The sequence below is a fragment of the Oculina patagonica genome, chromosome 10 (assembly GCF_052425735.1).
Source record: "Oculina patagonica isolate OP01 chromosome 10, crgOcupat, whole genome shotgun sequence".
In the NCBI taxonomy this organism is placed as follows: Eukaryota; Metazoa; Cnidaria; class Anthozoa; order Scleractinia; family Oculinidae; genus Oculina; species Oculina patagonica.
In genome coordinates this window covers 5,406,700-5,430,864 of record NC_135767.1, presented here as the reverse complement: position 1 = coordinate 5,430,864, position 24,165 = coordinate 5,406,700, and the positions used below count along the sequence as shown (strand labels likewise).

At 38.8% G+C, this 24,165-nt stretch overlaps 1 protein-coding gene across 3 annotated transcripts; it reads left to right on the top strand.

The window, feature by feature from the left end:
- The first annotated feature begins 12 nt into the window (after positions 1 to 12).
- LOC144628324 (transmembrane protein 43-like) lies at positions 13 to 23,937 on the top strand. 3 transcript variants are annotated; one of them, XM_078486421.1, is made up of 11 exons: positions 13 to 90; positions 16,313 to 16,483; positions 16,751 to 16,885; positions 18,423 to 18,517; positions 18,610 to 18,659; positions 19,681 to 19,821; positions 20,432 to 20,550; positions 21,127 to 21,204; positions 21,983 to 22,084; positions 22,310 to 22,427; positions 22,573 to 23,576. In XM_078486421.1, the coding sequence occupies exons 1-11, from the start codon at positions 76 to 78 to the stop codon at positions 22,779 to 22,781; spliced, it is 1,233 nt and encodes a 410-aa protein (XP_078342547.1). In that variant the 5' UTR covers positions 13 to 75; the 3' UTR covers positions 22,782 to 23,576. The 3 variants fall into 3 exon arrangements, with proteins under 3 accessions (XP_078342547.1, XP_078342548.1, XP_078342545.1); XM_078486422.1 differs by lacking the exons at positions 16,313 to 16,483; positions 16,751 to 16,885; positions 18,423 to 18,517; positions 18,610 to 18,659 and adding exons at positions 4,564 to 4,734; positions 5,683 to 5,817; positions 6,427 to 6,521; positions 6,614 to 6,663 and having other exon boundaries at positions 67 to 90; positions 22,573 to 23,937; XM_078486419.1 differs by lacking the exon at positions 13 to 90 and adding an exon at positions 15,488 to 15,544 and having other exon boundaries at positions 22,573 to 23,578.
- The last annotated feature ends 228 nt before the right edge of the window (positions 23,938 to 24,165 follow it).

Genomic DNA, 24,165 nt, shown 5'->3' with positions numbered 1-24,165 from the left:
GAACAAGAAGCAAGGAAGGCCTGTTGTTTTTCTTACACTTCCTCTTTCCTTTTTGCTGACTTCAGTGAGGGAATCATGTATCGAACTCAGGTAAGTCTTTTATATTTGATAGAGTTGTAATATTTGTGTCGTTGTTGAAATATAAACCCAGGGAAACGATGTGTTTATTCACATAATACATAACAGAACTTGCATGTATTGAAGCAAAGTTGTTTCAGGTTGTTTGCATCGTGAGATCGTAACGAAAATTTTTTCCTCTCAAGTTCAGTGGTGACGTTTACATTTGTGATTTGTCCCGGGCAAGAATGAAACTATTAGATAACGTATAAAAAAAACTTAGCCTGGACTTTTCAAGTGCCTCATTCACAATCTTTGAAACTTTTGCAACCTTCCCTTTACCTCAGTTCAATTAGATATTTATAACCATAATACACGTTCTTTATATGGTTACTTAATTAGTTAATAAATCGTGATACATACAGCTCCTTTACAGTACATATCAGAAAAGAAAGATTAAAGCACTCTGATGGTGGCGTGGTTCGCCACCATCCATGGCGTGGTTCGCTGGCCTGGACTCTGAATCGAGCAGTCTGGGTTGGATCCCATCCTCGGAGACCCAGGGGCAGTTAGTGGGGCGAAACGAAGGAAAACCGGGCTGAAATCGTAGCGACGAAAGTTTTCAAGAACGGCACGAAGTGCCCCTGGGCAACGAGTCTGATCTCTCCAGACCATTTCCAAACGGCTCTCCGAATGGTATTATTCTGCCCAATCGGCGAGCAGTAACTTGGGAATCACTTTGGTGTGTTCTTACACGCGGTCTACTGTGTCCGCCATACTTGTGTCGTTCGGTCAGCAAAGCTCTGCATGCGAGGGAAATTTCCATTTAGCTTACATCAGATAGCCCAAAAAAATCAGGGAATCTTTTCCGATGTCAGAGAGAAAAATATATTTCAAGATTGACGGGAAAATTTTCGTTTGGACTGATCAGAGGTATCGTAAATACTGGCTTGTTTATCGATCGCCCGCTCGATTGAGCTTGTAGGTTTCAAATATTTATTTCCTTATCCGAGCTTCTTATTTTGATAGTATCGCTATTTAAGGCTTGTACATTTGGATTCTAGCCTTTCCTTACAATTTTCTCGGCTAACTGGAACTTTCCCATATTGCGTGGACCAGACAAGTATGCCAAACAGATTTACATTATGAAACAGCTAAGGTGTTTAATGGGTTGATCCAGATTTTTCTCTTCGTGTAGATCGATCTGTATGTACTTTACATAGGCAAGATTTCTGCTTAACTCCATACATACTGTGCGGAAATCGTACCCAGTCTTATACTTTGATAGCACGTTGAACACTTAAGACAGTTTGTTCAACAATAGGAGTTTGTTTAACTATTTATTGAAACAGTCATGTAACTCGGTCGACGTTTGAAATGAAACAATCTTGACTTGATTTCAGCACTTTCTTGTACATACTTTCTTGAAACTCCTTTAGTAAAACTTGAGATTTTCTTTCACCCTGTTTTACATTTCTGAGGGACAACATTGAAATCGTACTCCCCAAGTTCTGTGGGCACTTTTGTCCACAGTCACATTCTTTTGCACAGAAATCACAACATATTCTTTTTGTATTGAAAGATGTCCTAGTATCTTCAAAGAAAGCAAGTATTTGTTTTTGTCTACAAGAGGTGGACTTAACATACTGAAACATTTCAGGTTCACTTTGCTGAAGTTGTATCCCTTATCATGAAATAATAAAAGTGCCTCAGATGGCTGAACATCTCTACCTCCCTCTCCCAATTCTTGCACATATGATTTAATCACAGAGGGACTCATAGTTGATGCTATGAGGCAATCCCTTATGATCACACCTATGAGGATTTGTTGCAATTACAATTCTGGCTTTACCAATAAGGACCCTTGAGTGATAGCAACACATGCTTTTGAATAGAGGGTGAAGTGCTGTTGTGGTACATTGACACCATTCCTTTCACAGGCTTCTTCTCAGCACCATCTGGGTAGTGTGCTTTGTGCGATAAAGTTCCCATGAAAACTGATTTGTACAGTTTTCTGCACATTTTAAAACCTGTTACATATATTTAGATTTGTAGACATCTGATTCTTTTTTTCACTGAGTTAATAAATAACAAAGGTGTTGCTTTACATTGCATGTGGTATTAAACTGGGTATATAGATAGTCTGCAAAGTGCATTCCCTGTTCCTGGAAATACAATTTGGCATGTGAAGTTTCTGGGGTTCATTTTTGGTTCAAGGATTCTTTGGGCTTTGTTAGAAGTCCGAAGGATTTTTGGGGTTTTAAGTTTTGACTCCATACAATCACTCCCATAACTTGAAGTCCCAATTACCCACCCTGGACTCACCCCAAGAAAATGTAACAACTAGCACCTTCCCTTTTCCCTGCTGGATAAATAAATGAAATTAGATGTTACTGGTATTGAAATAAAGACAACAGTCAGTGTAATAATATTTTCTATTACATACTGATGCAAATTACCAGTGGCTTCTATATTTCTTTGTATTTCAAGACTACACAGCAGGCATATGTACCTATGGTGCTTGTTAATTCACTTAACACCACTTTGGCTAGCTTAACAGTAGGCTGGGTCTTTTTACTACCATGGCTGGGTTTATCTTCTTGCCACCTTGCACAATGAAGTGTATGAGCTACATAACAGCAAAGTTTTATCTGTATCTTTGGTTGTTACACAAGTCATCTAAATTGAACTAAATTGGACTACAGGGTGAACTTTGTCACAGACAACAGCAACTACATTCTGCCTGTAATGTTGCGTTGCAAAACAATTTCCAAAACTTAGCCTTCCCTTGTCACTTTCTTCGATGAATGCAGCTTCCAAGCCAAGAGACCTTAGACCTTAAAAGGTCTCTTGGCTTGGAATTTAAAAGTAATTAAAAAGTAATTAACCTGAATTTAAAAGTAATTAACCTGATCTTTCACAATCGAACTCAAAGGAGAAACCCTCGACATACATAACTCCAATTCTATAATCGCTAGGCAAATCTGAAAAGTCAATCTTTCAGCAAAAATAATTATTTTATTATATATTATTCGATAGCTAATGCAGCAAATATATCCTTCCCAACAACATTTTCACAAATCAATTTCTGCTCAGGTTTATGATCGTGGAAAAAATAAAATACATGGAAAATATTTAAACTTTTGACAATTCGCGCCCCTTTAGAAAAGTGTTTATATGGCTTCGCCCGTACAAGAACATTAAAATACCTCTCACGGTGTGTGATGCATTGGCGGCTGTTTGGCATACTTGTCTGGTCCACGCAATACGGGAAAGTTCCAGTTAGCCGAGAAAATTGTAAGGAAAGGCTAGAATCCAAATGTACAAGCCTTAAATAGCGATACTATCAAAATAAGAAGCTCGGATAAGGAAATAAATATTTGAAACCTACAAGCTCAATCGAGCGGGCGATCGATAAACAAGCCAGTATTTACGATACCTCTGATCAGTCCAAACGAAAATTTTCCCGTCGATCTTGAAATATATTTTTCTCTCTGACATCGGAAAAGATTCCCTGCTTTTTTTGGGCTATCTGATGTAAGCTAAATGGAAATTTCCCTCGCATGCAGAGCTTTGGTGAACGAACGACACAAGTATGGCGGACACAGTAGACGGCGTGTAAGAACACACCAAAGTGATTCCCAAGTTACTGCTCGCCGATTGGGCAGAATAATACAAAGGTTTTTTTCTGCCCAATCGGGAGCCAGCATTCGGAGAGCCGTTTGGAAATGGTCTGGAGAGACTCGTTGCCCAGGGGCACTTCGTGCCGTTCTTGAAAACTTTCGTCGCTACGATTTCAGCCCGGTTTTCCTTCGTTTCGCCCCACTAACTGCCCCTGGGTCTCCGAGGATGGGTTGGATCCATGGCTGCAGCACTGCGCTGAGTTGTTGGACAAGACACTTTACTCTCACAGAGCCTCTCTCTACCCAGGTGTATGAATGGGTAGCGCATATTAAATGCTGTGGGTAAACCCTGTGCTGGACTAGCATCCCATGGTCTCCCATCCAGGGGGGAGTAGAAATACTCATAGCCACTCACATGTAATGCTACATTAACCAGGATAAGCTTCAGCCTGATGAGCCATTTGTTGGCTTGACAGAAGGCTTTACCTTAACCTACTCCTCCATTGGGTGTATCTCAAGTGAAATAATAATTGAGATGAATAAATTGCAAATGATGACAGTAATTTAATCCGTATGGTTTGATAAAACGTCAGGTTGGATGTGGCACATATAAGATTTTATAGTTGAATCAATGCCAGGGATGTAGCTTAGAGCCGGCTACCGGCTAATTTCACTGGCTGAAAGAGAGCTTATCACTGGCTGAAATTTCAATAAAAAACAAAAGACTTGGGATAATTTTGAACATATAAAGACCAGAAGTGCTGGCTTGGCTTTCTTATTTAAATGAGCCAGCTTAGTTTTTTCTTAGGTACATCCCTGGAATGCATTACATCTCATTGGATTCACACAGCAAATTTGCATACAGTGTTATCATTTATTGTAGAACCCAAGTGCTCCAGGAATGCACAACATGGGAGGTGCAAGTGACAGTCATGTGAGAGTTTCATACAGAGAAAATCCTGGCTTTTTTCGACAATTGCAACAGAGTTTCTGTGCATCTCTGTTTGGAATTCTCCTTGTTGTCATTTCTTTTCCAGTACTTTATTGGAATGAGGTAAGAGTAATAATTATGAAGTTTCAATTATAGATATTATTTTCTTTACAACCCTCCAAGTTTATTTTTTTCCTTAGTGGCCATTTGGCCACTGACTGCTCAAGTTTGGTTGCCAGTGAAAAATTTTAGTCGCTAAATTAAGCTCACGGTTTCAATCCTTCTTCTCAATTTTAGTCGTCAGGCTGGCGACTTCAGTTCCAATATTTTAGTGGCCAGCTCCAAAATTTTAGTCACCATGACGACTAAAATGTCTTAACTTGGAGGGTTGCTTTATATCAAGTATAGATACCAAATTTACTGAGAGAATCCACAGCCAATGATGAGATTGTCAGTTTTGCTAAAAATTGCCTCGTATTGACCCTAAAAACATGGATGATTAAAAAAAGCTCCTTTATTAATATTACAGTGAGAACACAAAACCGTGAACACTTTCATTACACTTTGAAAAAGGTATTTGAGTAAATAGATGATAAATTTTTGACAAAAAATAACCTGTTGGCTCCATCTTTGTCCATTTGTTTATATTTCCTGCAGTTTGAGTGTCATTTGATGGATTTCTGCAGAAATTTACATATGAAAAATAAGGTGAAGTGTTCACGGTTTTCTGGTTCACACCGTAAATGTGTTGTTCCAGAAATTATCCATACCCCTCCCATGGAGTGTTTTTTGAACTGAATCCCCCCTCCCCTCTGGAAGTTCCAGTTAAGCCCCATACTTTCCTTTGAAAATTTTGGCTTTTGAGAAACCCCCACCCCTAAGGAATTTCCAATGACCTTCCGTGGGGTGGGTATGGATATTTTCTGGAACTGCACAATAGAGATTGCAGAATGGGGAGGGCAGGCATTTTTTTTTTTTTTGGGGGGGGGGGGGGTATTTCAAAGAAAACTATTTTTTCCAAATGTTTTTAGACCACTAAAAAGATGATTACCTGTAGTTTTTGTTTTCCAGGGGAGAGCTGTTCAAACTGCTTTGTCTTTAGAAGAAGGTCTAAAACAAGTAGTCCATCTTGACTTTATCGACCAAGTTCATCCTGAGTACCATGACAGACTTGTGCACCTTTCTGGCAATCTTCAAACAGACAAGGTAATTGGTGGTGTTGTCTTTTCTGATTGGCGTGACTAGAGGAGCTTGGTAGTTCTTACTCCTTCCCCCAAACCTCGTTCCGAGGGTGGGGTGAGACCCTGGGAACGACGTTGCCTTTACCCTGGGTGTGTCACCTTGTCATGGTGGTGAGGCTTGTGTGTCTTTATGTAACCTGCGATCAGGTGTTCTTTTTTTTTTCGCGGTGGGAGGAAGGAGAATCCCACCACGAAAAAAAGGATGCCTGATCACAGGTTAGTCTTTATTATCATTAAGACACACAAGTCCATCCTGAATACCACAACAAACCCTAACCCTAACAACAAACTTGTGCACCCAGACAACATATAGTGTACCCCCCCCCAAAAAAAAAAAAAAAAAAAACATCTGTAATGGTCTCCTAATTGGACTGTTTGTTGCCAAGAGGCCTAAGTCAGTCAGCCAGTCAGTCATGAGTCAGTCAATCTTCTCTGGTTCTCCAACAGTCCATCCTAATAGGAACAGTGTTGACTGTAGTCAGTTATATGTTGCCATTGGTCTAGTGAATATCCTAATTGTATAAATTATACAAATTATGTTAATATATCACCATCCTCCTACCTAACTTATCAGGCACTGAGTGATCCAGATTATGGTGTTGCCGTCAGGGCAGTCAAGCTCAGACGGAAGGTTGAAATGTATCAGTGGGTGGAGCATAAACATACTAGGTACTTTTATATTATTGTGCTTTTATATAAAATTTACAATATGTAAAATATTCTGTTTATTATTAATTTTGTTAATAATATTGTAATTTTAGGGAATATGATGAAGGAGGAAGAAAGAGGATAGAAACAACATTTACATACTGTAAGTATTCAGTAGTTAAGCTATTTCACTGTTCCAAGAAAATATCAGAATTAAATCTCAGGAATTAGACATCTTGTACAGTTACGTATCTTGTTAGAATACAGGGTAGGGATGGCGCAGTGGTGAGAGCGTTTGCCTCTTACCAATGTCTATATACGTAGCCTGAGTTCGATTCCTGCCCGGTACCATATGTGGGTAGAGTTTGTTGTTGGCTGTTGCCTCACTTCTTGGTACTCTGGTTTAATTCCTCCCTCCTGAAAAACCAACATTTTCAAATTCCAGTTCGACATGGATAGAGGGCCTGCATAAAAGCCAGCTAGGGCTGATGTAGCTTTCTAAACATAGTAAAAAATGTAAAAAAAATGTTGTTTATAGTGGTCATGCACTTAGCTTCATATCTCATTTGAGATAGGTAGTTTGCAGGCATGCCACTGAAACAGAGAAAAGAAATATTTTAAATATACATGATAACATAGTTAAAAATCCCAACCAGCAGGAGGCAGACCAGTTGGCTATATATAAAGCGTGACCGAGGATTTGAACTCGGGACAACTGAGAAACAAATCCAGCTAGTGGCAGGGTGGAGGGTTTGAACCCGGGACCTCCAGATTACAACACCAGCGCCCTCAACCACTAAGCCACGCTGCCTCCTGTCCCATCTCCTCCCTAGTAAATTTAATTTTTTTATTTACTCTATCTCTAGCTATGGACTGGAAAGACCACATTGTTAGAAGCGACGGTTTTGACCAGCCGTCTGGACATCAAAACCCAAACAGTATGCCAGTGAACTCATACACCAAGGAAGCAGAGCTTGTAAAAGTCGGAGCTTTTACTCTATCCAAAGGTATCCCAGACTGTAATTAAAATAGACAAATGTAGGTTTTACAGTATTTATGATGCTAGGAAATAATTTTCATAGAGACATTGAACATAAAAAGTGACACATCCAGGGCTTTCAGTAAGACCCAGCACCTACCAAAGCTCCAGTAGGTATTCTGTTATGAATCAGCAGGTAAAATTCATGCAGCCCCCCCCCCCCCAAAAAAAAGGGGAGATCTATCCAGCTTCTAAAATTGAGGAGAATGTGCTGCCTTTACGATGACATCTGCAAATGGTTGGACTTTCTATTCTTTTTGGTAAACTGTTAAGGTCCGGTCCCATCTCCTGCATCTTCACTGTTATGGTCAGCAGGGGACATAACAGAACCCACACACCTACTGCAAAGAGTAGGGCACCTCAGGAGTTCTGGGTGTTGTGGTCTGACCTAATGCATTATGGGAGCATCTGCAAAAGTTTCCTTATTCTTTGTAAACTGCTTAATGCAGTGTGGTCAAAGTCCCCTGTGCAAAGTGTTGTACATTAGAGCGAATGGAAATGGGCTATATAAATGCCACATCAACATCATCATCATCTTCTTATAATTTATTATGGCTTTCTGACAGATGCCATACAAGCTAATGGCAGCTACCTACTGCAATTCTTATTGAAAACCCTGCACACTAATAAGCAAACATGGCATTGTGGTATCTTATCTTTCACAATGTTTACGAGTGGTTAAAACGTCAGACTTGTAATCCGGAGTTCGCGGGTTCAAGACCCGTTCTGACCACTAGCTGGTGTTGTTCTCAGTAGTCCCGAGTTCAACTCCTCGGCTGCGTTTGTAAATAGCCAACTGGTCTGCCTCCTGCCAGTTGGGATTTTTAACCATGTTATGTTGATTTACAATATTTGTTTCATATTGGCGCTGAAAAACCCCATTGGGGGAGTGGTCAATTAAGTATATTATTATTAAGTATATTATTATGAGAGAATGTGGGAGTTTTGGGCGAAACCCTTTGTTAATAACCTCACTGTGATTGACATAAAAATGTTCTGAACTGTGAACTTTTGTAGTTTATATTTAAAAAAACTGTCTTAACTGTACATAATAAATTTTGAATTGTTTTGTTTTCCTACTACCACAGGGCTGATTGGAAAAATTAATGAATTCCAACCGCTTTCTCCAAGAGAAGTTCCCTATGGAAAGACAATGTACCTTCATAATGGGATGTTTTATCATGCTGTGGACCTGTACTATCCAAGAGTAAGTAAAAAAAATGTACAGTATTATTAACTTTCATTTGTGGTCTGAGGCGTGATCACTTGATGGTTACTAGGGTGTTCACAGGTCTTGGGATAAGGGGTCCAGGTTCAAGTGCTGGCTGAGCCTGCCACTGTGCTTCTTTGGCATATACTAAAACCTGAAACGAAACCTCCACAACATCCAGGGGGATTCCCATCCAGAGGAATTCCCAACCAGGGGGATTCCCATCCAGGGGGGTCCTATCCAGCTGGATTCCCATCCAGAGAGATTCCCATCCCGGGGTATTCCCATCCATTTTCTCCTTGTTACTTCATGTTATTTGGTCCCATGAACATTTAGCTCCTTATCTTTAGGATTTGATCATACTTTTTGTTTTGTATACAGCTATTTCAATTAACGTTGTCGTAAAAAAAGCTAAAGACAAGACCGATAGGTAGTATGGGTCAAAGAGGAGAGCAACTGCACGTGCTGAATACTAATGAGATATAATGACATGACAAATGCCAATTTGCACGTTTTCTTTCTCTTTAGACCTGTATGAACAAGGTAATATTAGCTACACTAAATTTAAAAAGACCTTTCAAAACTCAAAGCTACTCAACAGTGAAAGCAAGCTACAGAAAAGGCATCCTGAGAAAAAAACAAATTCACGAATTAGAATCTTCACGTGCAAAAATACAAACTTGTACAATACCTACAGGCCAATATGCAAATTTCCAGTGAATACCCAGACCACCATTCGGTCTTGTCTTTTAGCTTTGAGCTTTGATCTGACAACGTTAATTGAAATAGTTTTAACCATAAAAGCTCTATAATAAAAGTCCTGTTGGTCCTTTTAAAGTGAAGCAGTATATTGCAATTAAACACAAATTAACCTAAGACTTGGTATTGGACACTTTGAAATCTTCTGACAGTTTTTACTGTATTCACAACCAGGTGGGAGATATGCGAGTAAAGTTTTCATTTGCTGGACTGAGTGGAAAGCCTGGCTCAGGGTTAGGAGAACCAATGAAGGTAAACCCCTCTTATGTTTATCTTTCTGTTGTAACAGGTGTCCCAGTTCAAATGTAAGGAAAATAATTTTGCAGTGTTAAAAAATGAACAGCACAAGTTCTGCTTACTAGCATTTGTTTGAATGGTCACACACTAGGGTTTCATCCACAGACTTAAGAGTTAGAACTACCTAGTACAGCATAATAAACAGTACCACATGAAAGTACTGCTCAATAGCTTTCATAGGAATGGTCACACACTAGGGTTTAAAAGACTTAAAAGTTCGAACCACCTTGTAGAACGTCATAAACAGTATCACATGAAAGTGCTGCTCAATAGCTTTCATGTGATTGGTCATAGACAACCATCGATTGGTCATTCATGACCATTCACAGGCGGTGAGGCCTTGTGTGAGACCCAAAAGCTAGAACCACCTTATACAGCGTAATAAACAGTACTAGTACAATATGAACTGAAGTATTGCAAAATAAGCTTTCACTTGAATGAAAACCTATGAATTTTATAGGTTTTCATCAAGACCCAATGAGCATATTTGACAGTACCACCTGAAAGTACTATATTTTATAAACTTTCATTTGAATGATCACACCCTGAACCTCGACTTCATTCTTTTGTTTTTGATCAGTAGAGCGTAAATTACGACAAGTTTTTCCATAACAAGTATCTTCTAGTGTGTTGTAAATAATAAAGATAGTAAATTTTAAGCTCGGTGATAAATACCTAATGAATTTTTCAACAATGACACAAGCATAGGACAAAGAAAAATTCTGAGTCCCCGACGAGAATCGAACCCATGGCCTCCCAGATACCGGTTGGGTGCTCTAACCAACTGAGCTACGAGAGACTCATTGTGAGCTGGGCCATTTACTAGGTTGACATGTGACACGCGTCCTGCATACTGCTAGGATCAGCAATGTCGAAATCATCAAGTGTGTTGTAAATAATAAAGATAGTAAATTTTAAGCTCGGTGATAAAATAATAATGAAAATGAATTTTTCAACAATGACATGAGCATGGGACAAAGAAAAATTCTGAGTCCCTGACGGGAATCCAATCCATGGCCTCCCAGATACCGGTTGGGCGCTCTAACCAACTGAGCTAGGCGAGACTCTCTCATAGCTCAGTTGGTTAGTCTCTCGTAGCTCAGTTGGTTAGAGTCTCTCGTAGCTCAGTTGGTTAGAGGGCCCAACCGGTATCTGGGAGGCCATGGGTTCAATTCCCGTCGGGGACTCAGAATTTTTCTTTGTCCCATGCTCATGTCATTGTTGAAAAATTCATTTTCATTAAGTATCTTCTAGTTTCTCCCTGGGAAACAGATTGTTCAACATTTAAATTCTAATCATAATGCTGTGATGCAGACCTCCATATCAACTTTAATTTGCATTCTGTTATTTTCTTTTAAAATGATTGTTGTTGTAGGTCAGTATTGTAGCCCAGCAACAAGGCGGAACATTATCACATTACCATACAAAATCTGGCGATTCACTGGAGCTACTCTACCCTGGAGAAATGAGTGCTGAGGTGAGAAACTCCCCCTCCTGAATTTCCCATGTACGCTGACGGGGGTGGGGGGGGGGGTGATCTTCCTGCATCATGTACCTTCTAATCCCAGTTCCCGCCATTTTTTAGTGATTCCCGCCTTTTTGTGCAAAATTGCACTCAAAATGTCTTTTGGCACCAAATAAAGGTTTTTTTCCCCTTCGTCTAGTTTTGAATGTAAATTGAAGTTATGATTGTATTATATTTTTGTAGGAGATTTTTTGATGCTGAGCAATCGGCCAACACAGTTCTGACGTGGGTTCTGAGGGGGGTGGGGTGGATTTTGATGTTCCTTGGATTTCAGATGACGACCGGCATTCTTGTTGTGCTGAGTGAGTTACTATTCATGATTTATCTTCTTAAAAAAATAGGAAAGAATAAATGCATTTCCACCATCTTTCTTCCTTAAAAAAAAAAACAAAGTGAACGTCCACCTAACGTTTTAAAACGTTTTTAAAAAAGCAAACTGTAACTCTCTCTCTCTTGTTCTCTCCCAGTCTCCTGGTTGCCAATTGTCCGTGAACTTGTAGGCCTGGGCCTGACCCTACTGTGCGTCTGCCTCGCAACATCGTTGTCGTTGGTTACTATAGCAATTGGCTGGATTGCTCATCGACCACTTCTGGGCCTGACACTATTGGCGGCGGCTGCTGTTCCGATACTGTTATCTAAACGGAGAGCTCAGGCTGTGAACCATCGACAGAGCTGAAAACTGCATTTTGCAAATGAACTTTAGAAAATAGGTTCTGTCTTTTGTTTTAGGTCACTAAATGGAGGGTATAGTTTTTAAAGTGACTTAGAATGGTGTCGGTTTAGAGCGGTTTTTACTTGAGTGTCGAGTGTAATTCGCATTTGCTTTGGTTTTGCATTACTACGCTTAGTGATTGGTTTAAAAAAAATTGCACGACTTTCAAATCCAATCTCGCTCACCAACGTTTACCCGTGCTTCGTGCCGGCAACGTGTATTTGCTTCGAGTTTTGATTGGTTCACTGAATTGTTCGCGTCCTTTGTGATTGGCCAGAGTGATAGCTTTGGTTTTGGTTTTGCGACGCTCAATCGAAAACTGCTCTATCTCGAAAGACGTGTGGACACTATTTAAAATAAACAAGAACGTGAGTGTGTGAGTGTGTGTCGTGTGCTCTGAGTAGGTTAAAGTGACCAAGCTCGATAAATGCTTAGGATTATTATAGCAATCCACGCTTAAACTGGGAGTTTACAAGAACTGCAACAACAATAACTAGAAGAAAAGAAGTGAAATACATGCAGCCCACAGTCATTATCGCAGCTATTTGTGACAGGTGCTAGGGAAAAAACAATGAACACTAAAACATGTTTGGCGGAACTACTTTTAATTTATAAGTTGTGTAAAATATTAATAGCATAGCAAGTAAAAAGGTAATCATTAACAAAAGTATCTAGAAATGCAAGCGTTGTAGGTAACGTTAAAGGTTAATTAAAAATCAATCTAGCATTGAGAGACTCTATCTTAAGTTAATCATCTTCAACCCATGTCAGAAAATCACTAAATTCATTGATAAAAATAATCACTTATAAGATGAAAATCATTTGTCGATGTTTGACTGGGGAAACGCGCAAATGGCGAGAATTGTTTGTCACGAAAAGTTCTGCCTTTTGCTTGCATTATAATTGCCCCCGCAGGGCTTTCGCCCAGAGGCGAAAGCCCGAGGAGGCATTCATTGTAGCTTGCGCGTATATAGAGAATGTACTTACAGTCAGAATATACGGTATGTATACCAGAAAAAATCTCGATTTGCTCGAAAAAGGCCGCGAGGAATGTAGGGTAATGATGACGTTTTGCCGCAAAGCTTCTCTGGGTAATGATGACGTATAAGCAGAACATTCCCGAAGGAGTTGTGGGTATTATGACGTCACAATAACAGGGGGTAGCGATAAATGAAAATCCCTATCTTGGGATAGAACGGTATTAAAAAGACTGACGCGTGTTTTGGCATCTGTCACACGTTGATTACTCCGATTTTTGGCTTACGCGTGTTTACAGATTTGTTCGAGCGGTTTCTCTGCTTTGGTTGTGTTAAGTGATATTTGAAGCAGTTTTTAGTATTAAATACGTCGAAAGATTTCGAGCAATCGGATTCGTGTTCTTGGCTACGTGTGTTCCAAGAGCTGGTTCGAGCGTTAAGGTGGTTTGCTTTCGGGGGTTTCCTGTATCATATACATCTTACAACCAGTAATAAACAAAAGCGTGAACTTTGTCATGTTATTCATTTCGCTGACAAACTGTCAGATTATTTGATCCAAAAAGTGGTTTGAATAAGGATCAAAAATTGTTTTCTCGAATCTTTGAATGTGCCATATTTTGTTACTCGTGGAATTTTTAGGCTTTTTGGCCTGGAAATTATTGTAAGTTAATTGTGAATGTTATTAAGCCCGGAAATAATCTTGCGTGTTGTCACCACGAATAATGTATTATGTGTTATTTCCGCGCGCTAGGTAATATATTCGACTTGAACTTGTGAATATTTTAGGACGCAATGGTGTCACACAACAAGAAATTCCACAGCAAACAGAATGTCTTGACGTACATGGCACAGTAAAAAAGAAGCCTAATTTTAAGGGCGACAAAAAGACTCCACTAATCCTAGATTGTATTGCTGTCAAACAAGTTATCAAAAGGCGGGGGCAGTTTTATAGTGAGAACTATTACTAGTTATATTATGTACACTACATGTTTAGCTTTTCTTAGGGCCCGATTACATGGAGAATTTCAGCCCGGGTTGAACACTTTTAAAGCTGAATAATTATCGTGGCCGCCATTTGTTTTCGTTGAAAACCACCACTGCGCATCCGTAAGCTCACTTTCATCCCGGGCTGAAATTGAAAACGCGATTACATGAGGTTTTTTAGGGCCTCTTCGTATGATCCCGGTTGACCGGGCTGGCCCAGTTACCGAGATCTCGGCTCAGACCTATTTTCTTTGTAAAATTTTTGATGTGTTCATATGAAAAGGCGGGCCTGCCCGGTTACCGATATCTCGGTTTCTGCAAACGAGATATCGGCAACCGGGAAGAAAATTTTCCCATATGAACACTCCAGCCCGGCCGCCGGGACGCAACTTTTTTGAAAAAAATAGCTTCCCTTTCGTAACTGGGCGGTCAAAATGGCATAATTTTGCCTTGTATCTATTTCCACTTTAGAAATATGCGAATTAGCTTTATAAGTAAAGTGACAAGGGTCGATAAAGCTACGATAGTCGCAAAAGATGCAACTTTATGTGTCGCAATTTTGGTTTCGTTTCTTGAATTTTATCCCCGTCAACCGGTATGGAATGCCGTTTGTATCAAAAATACTTGTTTGTCATATATAGGACTTTACTTTAAATATATGAATCTTCTCAGTTTTTACATAAAACTTAAGGCAAAATATATCAAACTTGTTGCAAAATATATAAAACTTGTTGCGAAATATAAAACTTGTTGCGAAATATATAAAACTTGTTGCGCAATATAAAACTTCTTGCAAAATATATAAAACTTGTTGCAAAATATAAAACTTCTTGCAAAATATGTAAAACTTGTTGCGCAATATAAAACTTGCTGCAAAATATATAAAACTTGTTGCGAAAAATAAAACTTGTTGCGAAATATATAAAACTTGTTGCGAAATATAAAACTTCTTGTAAAATATATTAAACTTGTTGCGCAATATAAAACTTGCTGCACAATATAAAACTTGTTGCGAAATATATAAAACTTGTTGCGCAATATAAAACTTGTTGCGAAATATATAAAACTTGTTGCGCAATATAAAACTTTTTTGTTCTGGGCAAGAATGAAATTATTAACTAACGTATGAAAAAAACTTAGCCTGAACTTTTCAAGCTCCATTCACAATCTTTGTTTCCTTTTCAACCTTCCCTTCTCCTTGAAATTTATAAGTTACATTAACCATTGTTATTGTTTACAAGTAGTTTGTTGGTGTACATATTTCCACCAAACAAGTAAACTATTATTTTGAGGTATCCATCGATTTGAAATTGATATCATGTTACATCACAAGAATAAGTTTGATGTAATGTATATGAAATGATTCATATATGAACTGCGGATGTATATGAAAGTGATAAAATGATCATCTCAGTGAGTTTCCAATTTAAGCAACTGGAATAAAGAAGCCTGCAAAAAATTCAGGGCTGGGAGCACGTGACCTCTGCAATACCGGTGCGATGCTCTACCAACTGAGCTATGAAGCCACAGCGAGGTCAATTGTGAGTTCATATATTTTCTTGTGAGAGGAAAGAAATGATGTAATGTTCAGCTGTATAGACTGTATACAAAATGATTAATATATGAACTGCGTATGTATATGAAAGTCTGTCCTCATTTGTTGACTTTCAGAGTTTCTCTTTCTCACTGCGCATAAATCGTGACATATACAGCTTCTTCACAGTATAAAGAGAGGGACATGGGGGTTTGTGGTGTTGCTAACTGAATTTTTTTTATGTGGTGTTGCGGTGAATAAAATCCCATCTTGCGGTGTTGCAGTAAACTCAAACCCTACTGTGTAGAATAGAATAGAATAAAGTTTATTGAGTTCCCCAAAGGGATCTTCATACTCAATGAACAATGTGCACTGTTTGTGTTTTTAAACTTACAGTGTTCAGTGAAACAAAATTATTAGTGGTGTTAAAGAACTAAAGTTAGCACTAACATCTTCATTAATCCGTTCTTATTCATTTTGTTAAAAGCACGTACCACATGTTTAACGTGTAACAAAATAAAGTAAAATATTGTATTTTTAAACACTGATATGCTTTTAAAAGCTGCCAACTCACTTGACCATGTTGCGGTGACGGAAAAATTAACCAATAATAATTGAGATGAATAAACTGCAAACCTTGACATGAAATTAATTCCAGGGTTTGATCAAACATCAAGTTGGTTGTAGCACAAATGAGATTTTATATTTAAATCAAAGTATTACCCTTTTTGGATTCACACAGAAAATTCATATACAGTGTTATTCTTTATTGTAGAACCCGAGTGCTCCAGGAATGCATAACATGGCAGGTTCAAGTGACAGCCATGTGAGGGTTTCATACAAAGAAAATCCTGGCTTTTTTCGGCAATTGCAACAGAGTTTCTGTGCATCTCTGTTTGGAATTCTCCTTGTTGTCATTTCTTTTCCAGTACTTTATTGGAATGAGGTAAATTAAAATATTATTTATTTATTAAGTATCAAGCAATTAGCTTTTTTCATATCAAGTAATTAGAACTGATGCCAAACTATCCATAACCACAAAATTGTCAGCTTTGCCTAGTATTGAAAACTGCCTCGTGTTAAACCCCCGAAATGGATGATCAGTTTAGCTTCATACTTTCCTCTAGTTTGGCTTTTGAGACCCCTTTCCCCTCAGAATTTCCAATGACCTTCCATGTCTGGAACCACACATTACATTTATTTTGTTTCACAGGGAAGAGCTGTTCAAACTGCTTTGTCTTTAGAAGAAGGTCTAAAACAAGTAGTCCATCTTGACTTTATTGACCAAGTTCATCCTGAGTACCATGACAAACTTGTGCATCTTTCTGGCAATCTTCAAACAGACACGGTATTTATTCTTTTTGTTGTCTTCTCTGATTGGCGTGACTGGAGGAGTTAGGTGGCTCTTACCTCTTCACCCCATCCTCATTCCAAGGGGGGGGGGGGGAAGACCCTGGGAATGAGGTTGTCACCTTGTCATGCTGGTAGGGCTTGTTTGTCTTTATGTAACCTGCGATCAGGTGTTCTTTTTTTCGCGGTGGGAGGAAAAAGAATCCTGCCAAGAAAAAAAGGACAGCTGATCACAGGATAGACTTTATGATCAGTAAGACATACAAGTCCATCCTGAGTACCGGTACCACAACAAACTTGTGCACCCAGATAACATACGGTAACCCCCATCCCCCCCCCCCCCAAATAAAATGGTCTGTTATGCACTGTATGTTGCAAAGAGGCCTAAGTCAGTCAGTCAGTCAGTCAGTTGATTTTTCTCCGGCTTTTGTAGCGTTAATAGTTGTTGGCTTAAGGTGTTTATTTTGTCCCTTTTCGTGTAACCTGGGGTTTTTTTTGAAAGGGAGTGGGAAAGAAAAGAATGGTCAAGAATGCCTGATAAATGTATTGGACCAGTTGGCAACCACCCCCTAGTTTAAATAAACTAAGGTGTAGTTGAACTGTCAAACCACTCTGTAACGTAGTTGGTAGCAAATTTGGGACTTTGGCATTTCCACGAGGAGTGAAAAACCCCTGCAGAATAATTGTGCATGTACAGCATGTATTTAAATTTGGCCACATTGAAATAAAAATGCATTTGGTAGCGGGGTGAGATGGTGCACATGAACATATTATTTACCAGCTGGAGATGCTGTCAGTTTATTTAAGCTCATAAAAAAAAGGAATTTACCGACAAGTCAACTCTCTCTAAAACAGACACAAATCAAATCAAATCAAATAAAACCTTTATTTATACACGATGGGATAAAAAAGCTACATAGCTTGTGGGGTCGTGTGTAAATAAAACATTAAAACTAGTAGATAAAAAACATTAAAACTATATTAAGGTAAAAAAAAAAAAAAAACGCTAAACTAATTGCTAAAAATAGATAAATTGCTAAAATTGTTACATTGATAAAAAGATAAAAAGCGCTAAGATCTCTTACAATAAAGATTGTTAAAGTTGGTTTTTTTAATTATGTTCGACTTGTTGGTCATTGTCACAAAACTCCTGAGGGACATCGCCTCGTGACACTCTCCTGGTAAAAGGTTCCAGAGCACTGCCCCTCTGTAAGATGTTGAAAGTTTCATTGAATTGGTATTAAATGATGGGGGAATTAGTAAATATTTTTTTCTAAAATTGTACGAGTGTTGAAACTTGGTTACAAGTCGAGCCATGCAAGAGGGGGAGTCATTATGGTAGATCTTATAGATACTAGATACTTATAGATACTTGGGACTAGCTCCAACTGTTTATCTTAGAGTAAGAGAGATGTCCCTTAACAGAGTGTTGACAATAGTCAGTTATAAGTTGCCACTGGTAAAGTGAACATCCCAATTGTATAAATTATATAAATTATGTTAATATATCACCATCCTCCCTCCTAACTTATCAGGCACTGAGTGATCCAGACTATGGTGTTGCCGTCAGAGCAGTCAAGCTCAGACGGAAGGTTGAAATGTATCAGTGGGTGGAGCATAAACATACAAGGTACTTTTATATTATTTTTCTTCAACTCATAATTTAAAATTTGTAAAATATTCTGTTTATTATTAATTTTGTTAATAATATTGTAATTTTAGGGAATATGATGAAGGAGGAAGAAAGAGGGTAGAAACAACATTTACATATTGTAAGTCTTCAGTAGTTAAACTATTTCACTGTTCCAAGGAAAATATCAGAATTAAATCTCAGGAATAAGAGATCTTGTACTGTTTTGTATCTTGTTAGGATACAGGGCAGGGATGGCGCAGTGGTGAGAGCGTTTGCCTCTTACCAATGTGGCCTGAGTTTGATTCCAGTCATTGCAATATTAGTGGATAGAGTTTGTTGTTGGTTCTCACCTTGATAAAGGGTTTTTCTCAGAGTACTCCAATTTTCCTCCCGGCCTTCTGAAAAACCAACATTTTCAAATTCCAGTTCGACCCAGATAGAGGACCTGCATGAAAACCAGCTAGGGCTGATGTAGCTTTCTAAACATAGTAAAAAATGTTGTTTATAGTGGTCATGCACTTAGCTTCATATCTTATTTGAGATAGCTAGTTTGCAGGCATGCCACTGCGAAACAGAGAAAAAAAATATTTTTAATATGCATAACATAGTTAAAAATCCCAACTAGCAGGAGGCAGACCAGTTGGCGATATACAAAGCATGACCAAGGATTTGAACTCGGACAAGTCAAGTCAAAATTTAAATGAAAATGAAAAATGCGCCAGATGGTAGTAAAATGTTTCCGTACGTTTCTCCACTGAAGAAACGTATGGAAACATTTTACTACCATCTGGCGCATTTTTCATTTTCATTTAAATTTTAATTATCGTTTCAATACACAAGTTATATGCGCTACACAATCGCACAAAATTTCTTTAGAGATTTCTATGTTACAAGTCAAGTCAACTTTATTTAGGCTTTATTTAACTTTATTTTGGCCCAATCAGCACTTGGCTAGTATCAACATGGGCCCTGCGTAAGTTATGACTACATAATAGACGACCGAGAAACAAATCCAGCTAGTGGCAGGGTGGACCGAGGGTTTGAACCCGGGACCTCCAGATTACAACACCAGTGCCCTCAACCACTAGGCCATGGGCCACTAGGCCTCCTGTCCCGTCTCCTCCTAGTAAATTTAATTTTTTTATGTACTCTATCTCTAGCTATGGACTGGAAAGACCACGTTATTAGAAGCGATGATTTTGACCAGCCCTCTGGACATCAAAACCCAAACAGTATGCCAGTGAACTCATACACCAAGGAAGCAGAGTTTGTAAAAGTTGGAGCTTTTACTCTATCCAAAGGTATATCACAGACTGTTATTAAAATAGACAAGTGTAGGTTTTCACAGTATTAATTTTATCGTGCTAGGAAAGAATTTTCAGGGCTTTCAATAAGACCCGGTACCTGCCAAAGCTCCGGTAGGTATTTTGTTGTGAATCACAGGTTAAAATTCATGCACCTCCCTAAAAAGGGGAGATCTATTGAGCTTTTAAAATTGAGGTGAATGTGCAGCCTTTGCGATTACATCTGCAAATGATTAGACTTTCTATTCTTCTCGGATGAGGACGATAACCTGTAGGTCTTGTCTTCTGCATCTTCACTGTTATGATCAGTAGGGGACATTACAGAACCCACAGACTCATTGCAAAGAGAAGGACACCTCAGGTGAGGAGTTCCCAATGTTGTGGTCTGGCCTAATGTTCTGAAATTGCATTCAGAGCAGCTGCGAAAATTTCCTCATTATGCATTATGCATTATGCATTATGCATTATGCACTATGCATTATGCATTATGCATTATGCATTATGCATTATGCACTATGCATTATGCATAATGCATTATGCATTAGTTTATGTTAAAAAAATTGTCTTAACTGTTCATGTGAATTGTTTTGTTTTCCTACTATCACAGGGCTAATTGGAAAAATCAATGAATTCCAACCACTTTCTCCAAGAGAAGTTCCCTATGGAAAGACAATGTACCTTCATAATGGGATGTTTTATCATGCTATGGACCCGTATTACCCAAGAGTAAGACAACAAAATAATTTATTAACTTTCATTTGTGCCCTGAGGCATGATCATCCCTAATACACTAGTTAAATACTAACTAGTGTGTTAGAACTGGGATAAGAGGTCCAGGTTCAAGTGCTGGCTCGGTCACTTTGCCTCTCTCTGCTCAGAAGTATATTGGGTGCTTGCAAGCTGTCAGGGAATAGCATGTGATGGATCAATCCCATCCATGGAGATTCCTATCCATGGGGGATCACATCCAGGGGATTCCCATTAAGGGGGATTCCCCTTGATCGGAATCCATCCATCCATCCACTTCTCCTAGTTACTTCATGCTATAGGGCCCCCATGAACCTTAAGCTCCTAATCCTCAGGTTTGAACATACTTATGTACTTTAAAAGCTCTATTAAGCCCTGCTTCCTTAGCCTGCATTGCAGACGAACAAAACCCCGGCACTATACCGGGGTTTTGTTCGTCTGCAACGCAGGCTATGCTTCCTTTGAAGTGAAGCAGTTTATCGCAATTTAGGAACATTAATTCAAAACCCACATATGTGGTTGTCTGCTGACAGTTTTGACTGTATTTACAACCAGGTGGGAGATGTGCGAGTACAGTTTTCATTTGCTGGACTGAGTGGAAAGCCTGGCTCGAGGCTAGGAGAACCAATGAAGGTAAACTCTTCTAATAAATTACTATCCTTTCTATAATATTCCAACTCTATCCAAGTTCAAATGTTAGAAACAATCAGTTTGCAGTTAACAGCAGAATCCCAAACGAGGAGTTTGAGGAAATGGGGTAAAGTTGCAGTGGTCGGCTGAGTGAAACAAATCCAACGGAAACGACTTTTGAATGATAGAGAGCTTCGAAAAATTTAGGGTTTGAGAAATCGTGATTCTACTGTGTTAAAAATTGAACAAAGCCAGATGAAAGTAACTGCTCAATAGCTTAATTTGTTCAAGAATGGTCACGCACTAGGGTTTTATCCACAGATTTTAAAGTTAAAACCACCTAGTATGTAATTTACAGCATAACAAACAGTACAACGTAAAAGTACTGCTCAATAGCTTTCATTTAAATGGTCATACACTAGGGTTTCATACACGGACTTAAAAGTTAGAACTACCCTGTACAGCATAATAAACAGTACCACATGAAAGTACTGCTCAATAACTTTCATTTGAATGGTCACACACTGCAGTTTCATCCACTTATTTAAATAAAGGTTAAATGAACCACCTTGTACTGCGTACCACATGAAAGTACTTTTCATTAGTTTTTAGTATTTGAATGGTCACATGTTTGAGGTTTCATCCACACAAATTATTTATGTGTTTGGCAAACATTACAAGTCTTTTTCACTTTCTTCCTAGGAATCACCATATGCATTCCCTGATTCAGACCTTTACAATGACCTTACATTTATGTGAAATGACTTTTTTCCTGTTTAAGGTCAGTATTGTAGCCCGGCAACAAGGCGGAACATTATCACATTACCATACAAAATCTGGCGATTCACTGGAGCTACTCTACCCTGGAGAAATGAGTGCTGAGGTAAGAAACTCCCCCTCCTGAATTTCCCATGTATGCTGACGGTGGGGGGGGGGTGATCTTCCTGCTTCCTATACCTTCTAATCGTAGTTCCCTCCATTTTTTAGTGATTCCCTTCTTTTTGTGCAAAATTGCACTCAAAATGTCTTTTGGCACCAAAAATAGGTTTTGCTTTCAGTCTAGTTTTGAATGTTTATTAAAATTATGGCTGTATTATATTTTTTATAGGAGATTTTTGATGCTGAGCAATCCGCCAACACAGTTCTGACGTGGGTTCTGAGGGGGGTGGGGTGGATTTTGATGTTCCTTGGATTTCAGATGACGACCAGCATCCTTGTCGCGCTGAGTGAGTTACTATTTTTGATTCATCTTCTAAGAAAAATGGAAAGAGAAAATGCATTCCCACTATCTTTCTTTCTTAAAAAAGAAAGTGAAATCCACCTTACGTTTTTAAAAAGCAAACTGTAACTCTCTCTCTTGTTCTCTCCCAGTCTCCTGGTTGCCAGTTATCCGCGAACTTGTAGGCCTGGGCCTGACCCTTCTGTGCGTCTGCCTTGCAACATCGTTGTCGTTGGTTACCATAGCAATTGGCTGGATTGCTCATCGACCTCTTCTGGGCCTGACATTATTGGCCGCAGCTGCTGTCCCGATACTGTTATCTAAACGGAGGGCTCAGGCTGCGAATCATCGAAAGAACTGAAAATAGGATCTGTCTTTTGTTTTAGGTCACTAAATTGAGGGTATAGTTTTTAAAGTGACTTAGAATGGTGTCGGCATAGAGCAGTTTTCACTCGAGTGTATTTCGCATTTGCTTTGGTTTTGCATTACGACGCTTAGTGATTGGTTTAAAAATTGCACGACTTTTAAATCCAATCAGAAGAAAAATCATTTTCAATCGTCACTCGCTCACACACGTTTTCCCGCGCTTCGTACCGGCTACATGTATCTGCTTCGAGGTTTGATTAGTTCACTGGATTGTTCGCGTCCTTTGTGATTAGCCAGAGTGATAGCTTTGGTTTTGGTTTTGCGACACTCAATTGAAAAGTGCTCTATCTCGAAAGATGTGTGCACACTATTTAACAATAAATAAGAATTTGTGAGAGTGTGTGTGTGTGTGCATCAATAGATGCCTTAGGTTTATTATAAGTTTACAAAAACAAAACGACAATAACTAGGAGAAAAGAAGTGAAATACATGCAGCCCATAGTATTATAGCTATTCGCAGTGGATGCAAGGAAAAAATGAAACATTAAAACGTTTCTTGGCGGAATTACTTTTAATTTATAAAGTTGTCTATATTATTCATAGCATAGTAAGTAAGGTAACCATTTACAAAAGTATCTAGAAATGTAAGTTGTAGATATCGTTAAAGGTTAATTAAAAATCAACGAAGCATTGTGAGACTTTGGTGTATCTGGAATGAAAATAAACTTTAAATAATAATAATTAATAATAAATTATTAAACTCTTTTGCAGTTAAAAAGAAACTGAATTAGCGAGTAACTCTTACACAAGATATGATAAGTATACTATTCACAATTGATGACGTGCTGGCATTTCGTCACAAAGGTTAAAAATCGCCATTTTGAGTTCCCCATGTGGAACTTTCTCATTCGATTCTTGTGGACCTATAGTGAACATTAGGCTGAATCCACGTGGTGGCATTTTCACAAAAAGGTCGAAACTGTACATTTCAAGTTTGAAACTGGCAGTTTTTGATGTATCTGGAGTGAAGAAAAGCCTTAAACTACGTGCTGGCATTTGATCACAACGGCCAAAAAATCTCTATTTTGAGTTTCCCATGGGACACTTTCTCAATTGATTCTTTGGACCTGTAGTGATTATTAGGCTGAATCCACGTGGCGGCGTTTTCCCACAAAGGTCCAAACTGTACATTTTAATCAAACTGGCAGCTTTGGGTGTATCTGGAATGATACGTGCTGGCAGTTAATTACAAAGGTTAAGCTCTCCATGTGGCACTTTCTCATTCGATTCTTTTTGGACCTGGAGAGAACATTAGGCTGAATCCACGTTAAGAATCCACGTGGTGGCTTCTTCCCAAAAAGGTTCACACTGTACATTTT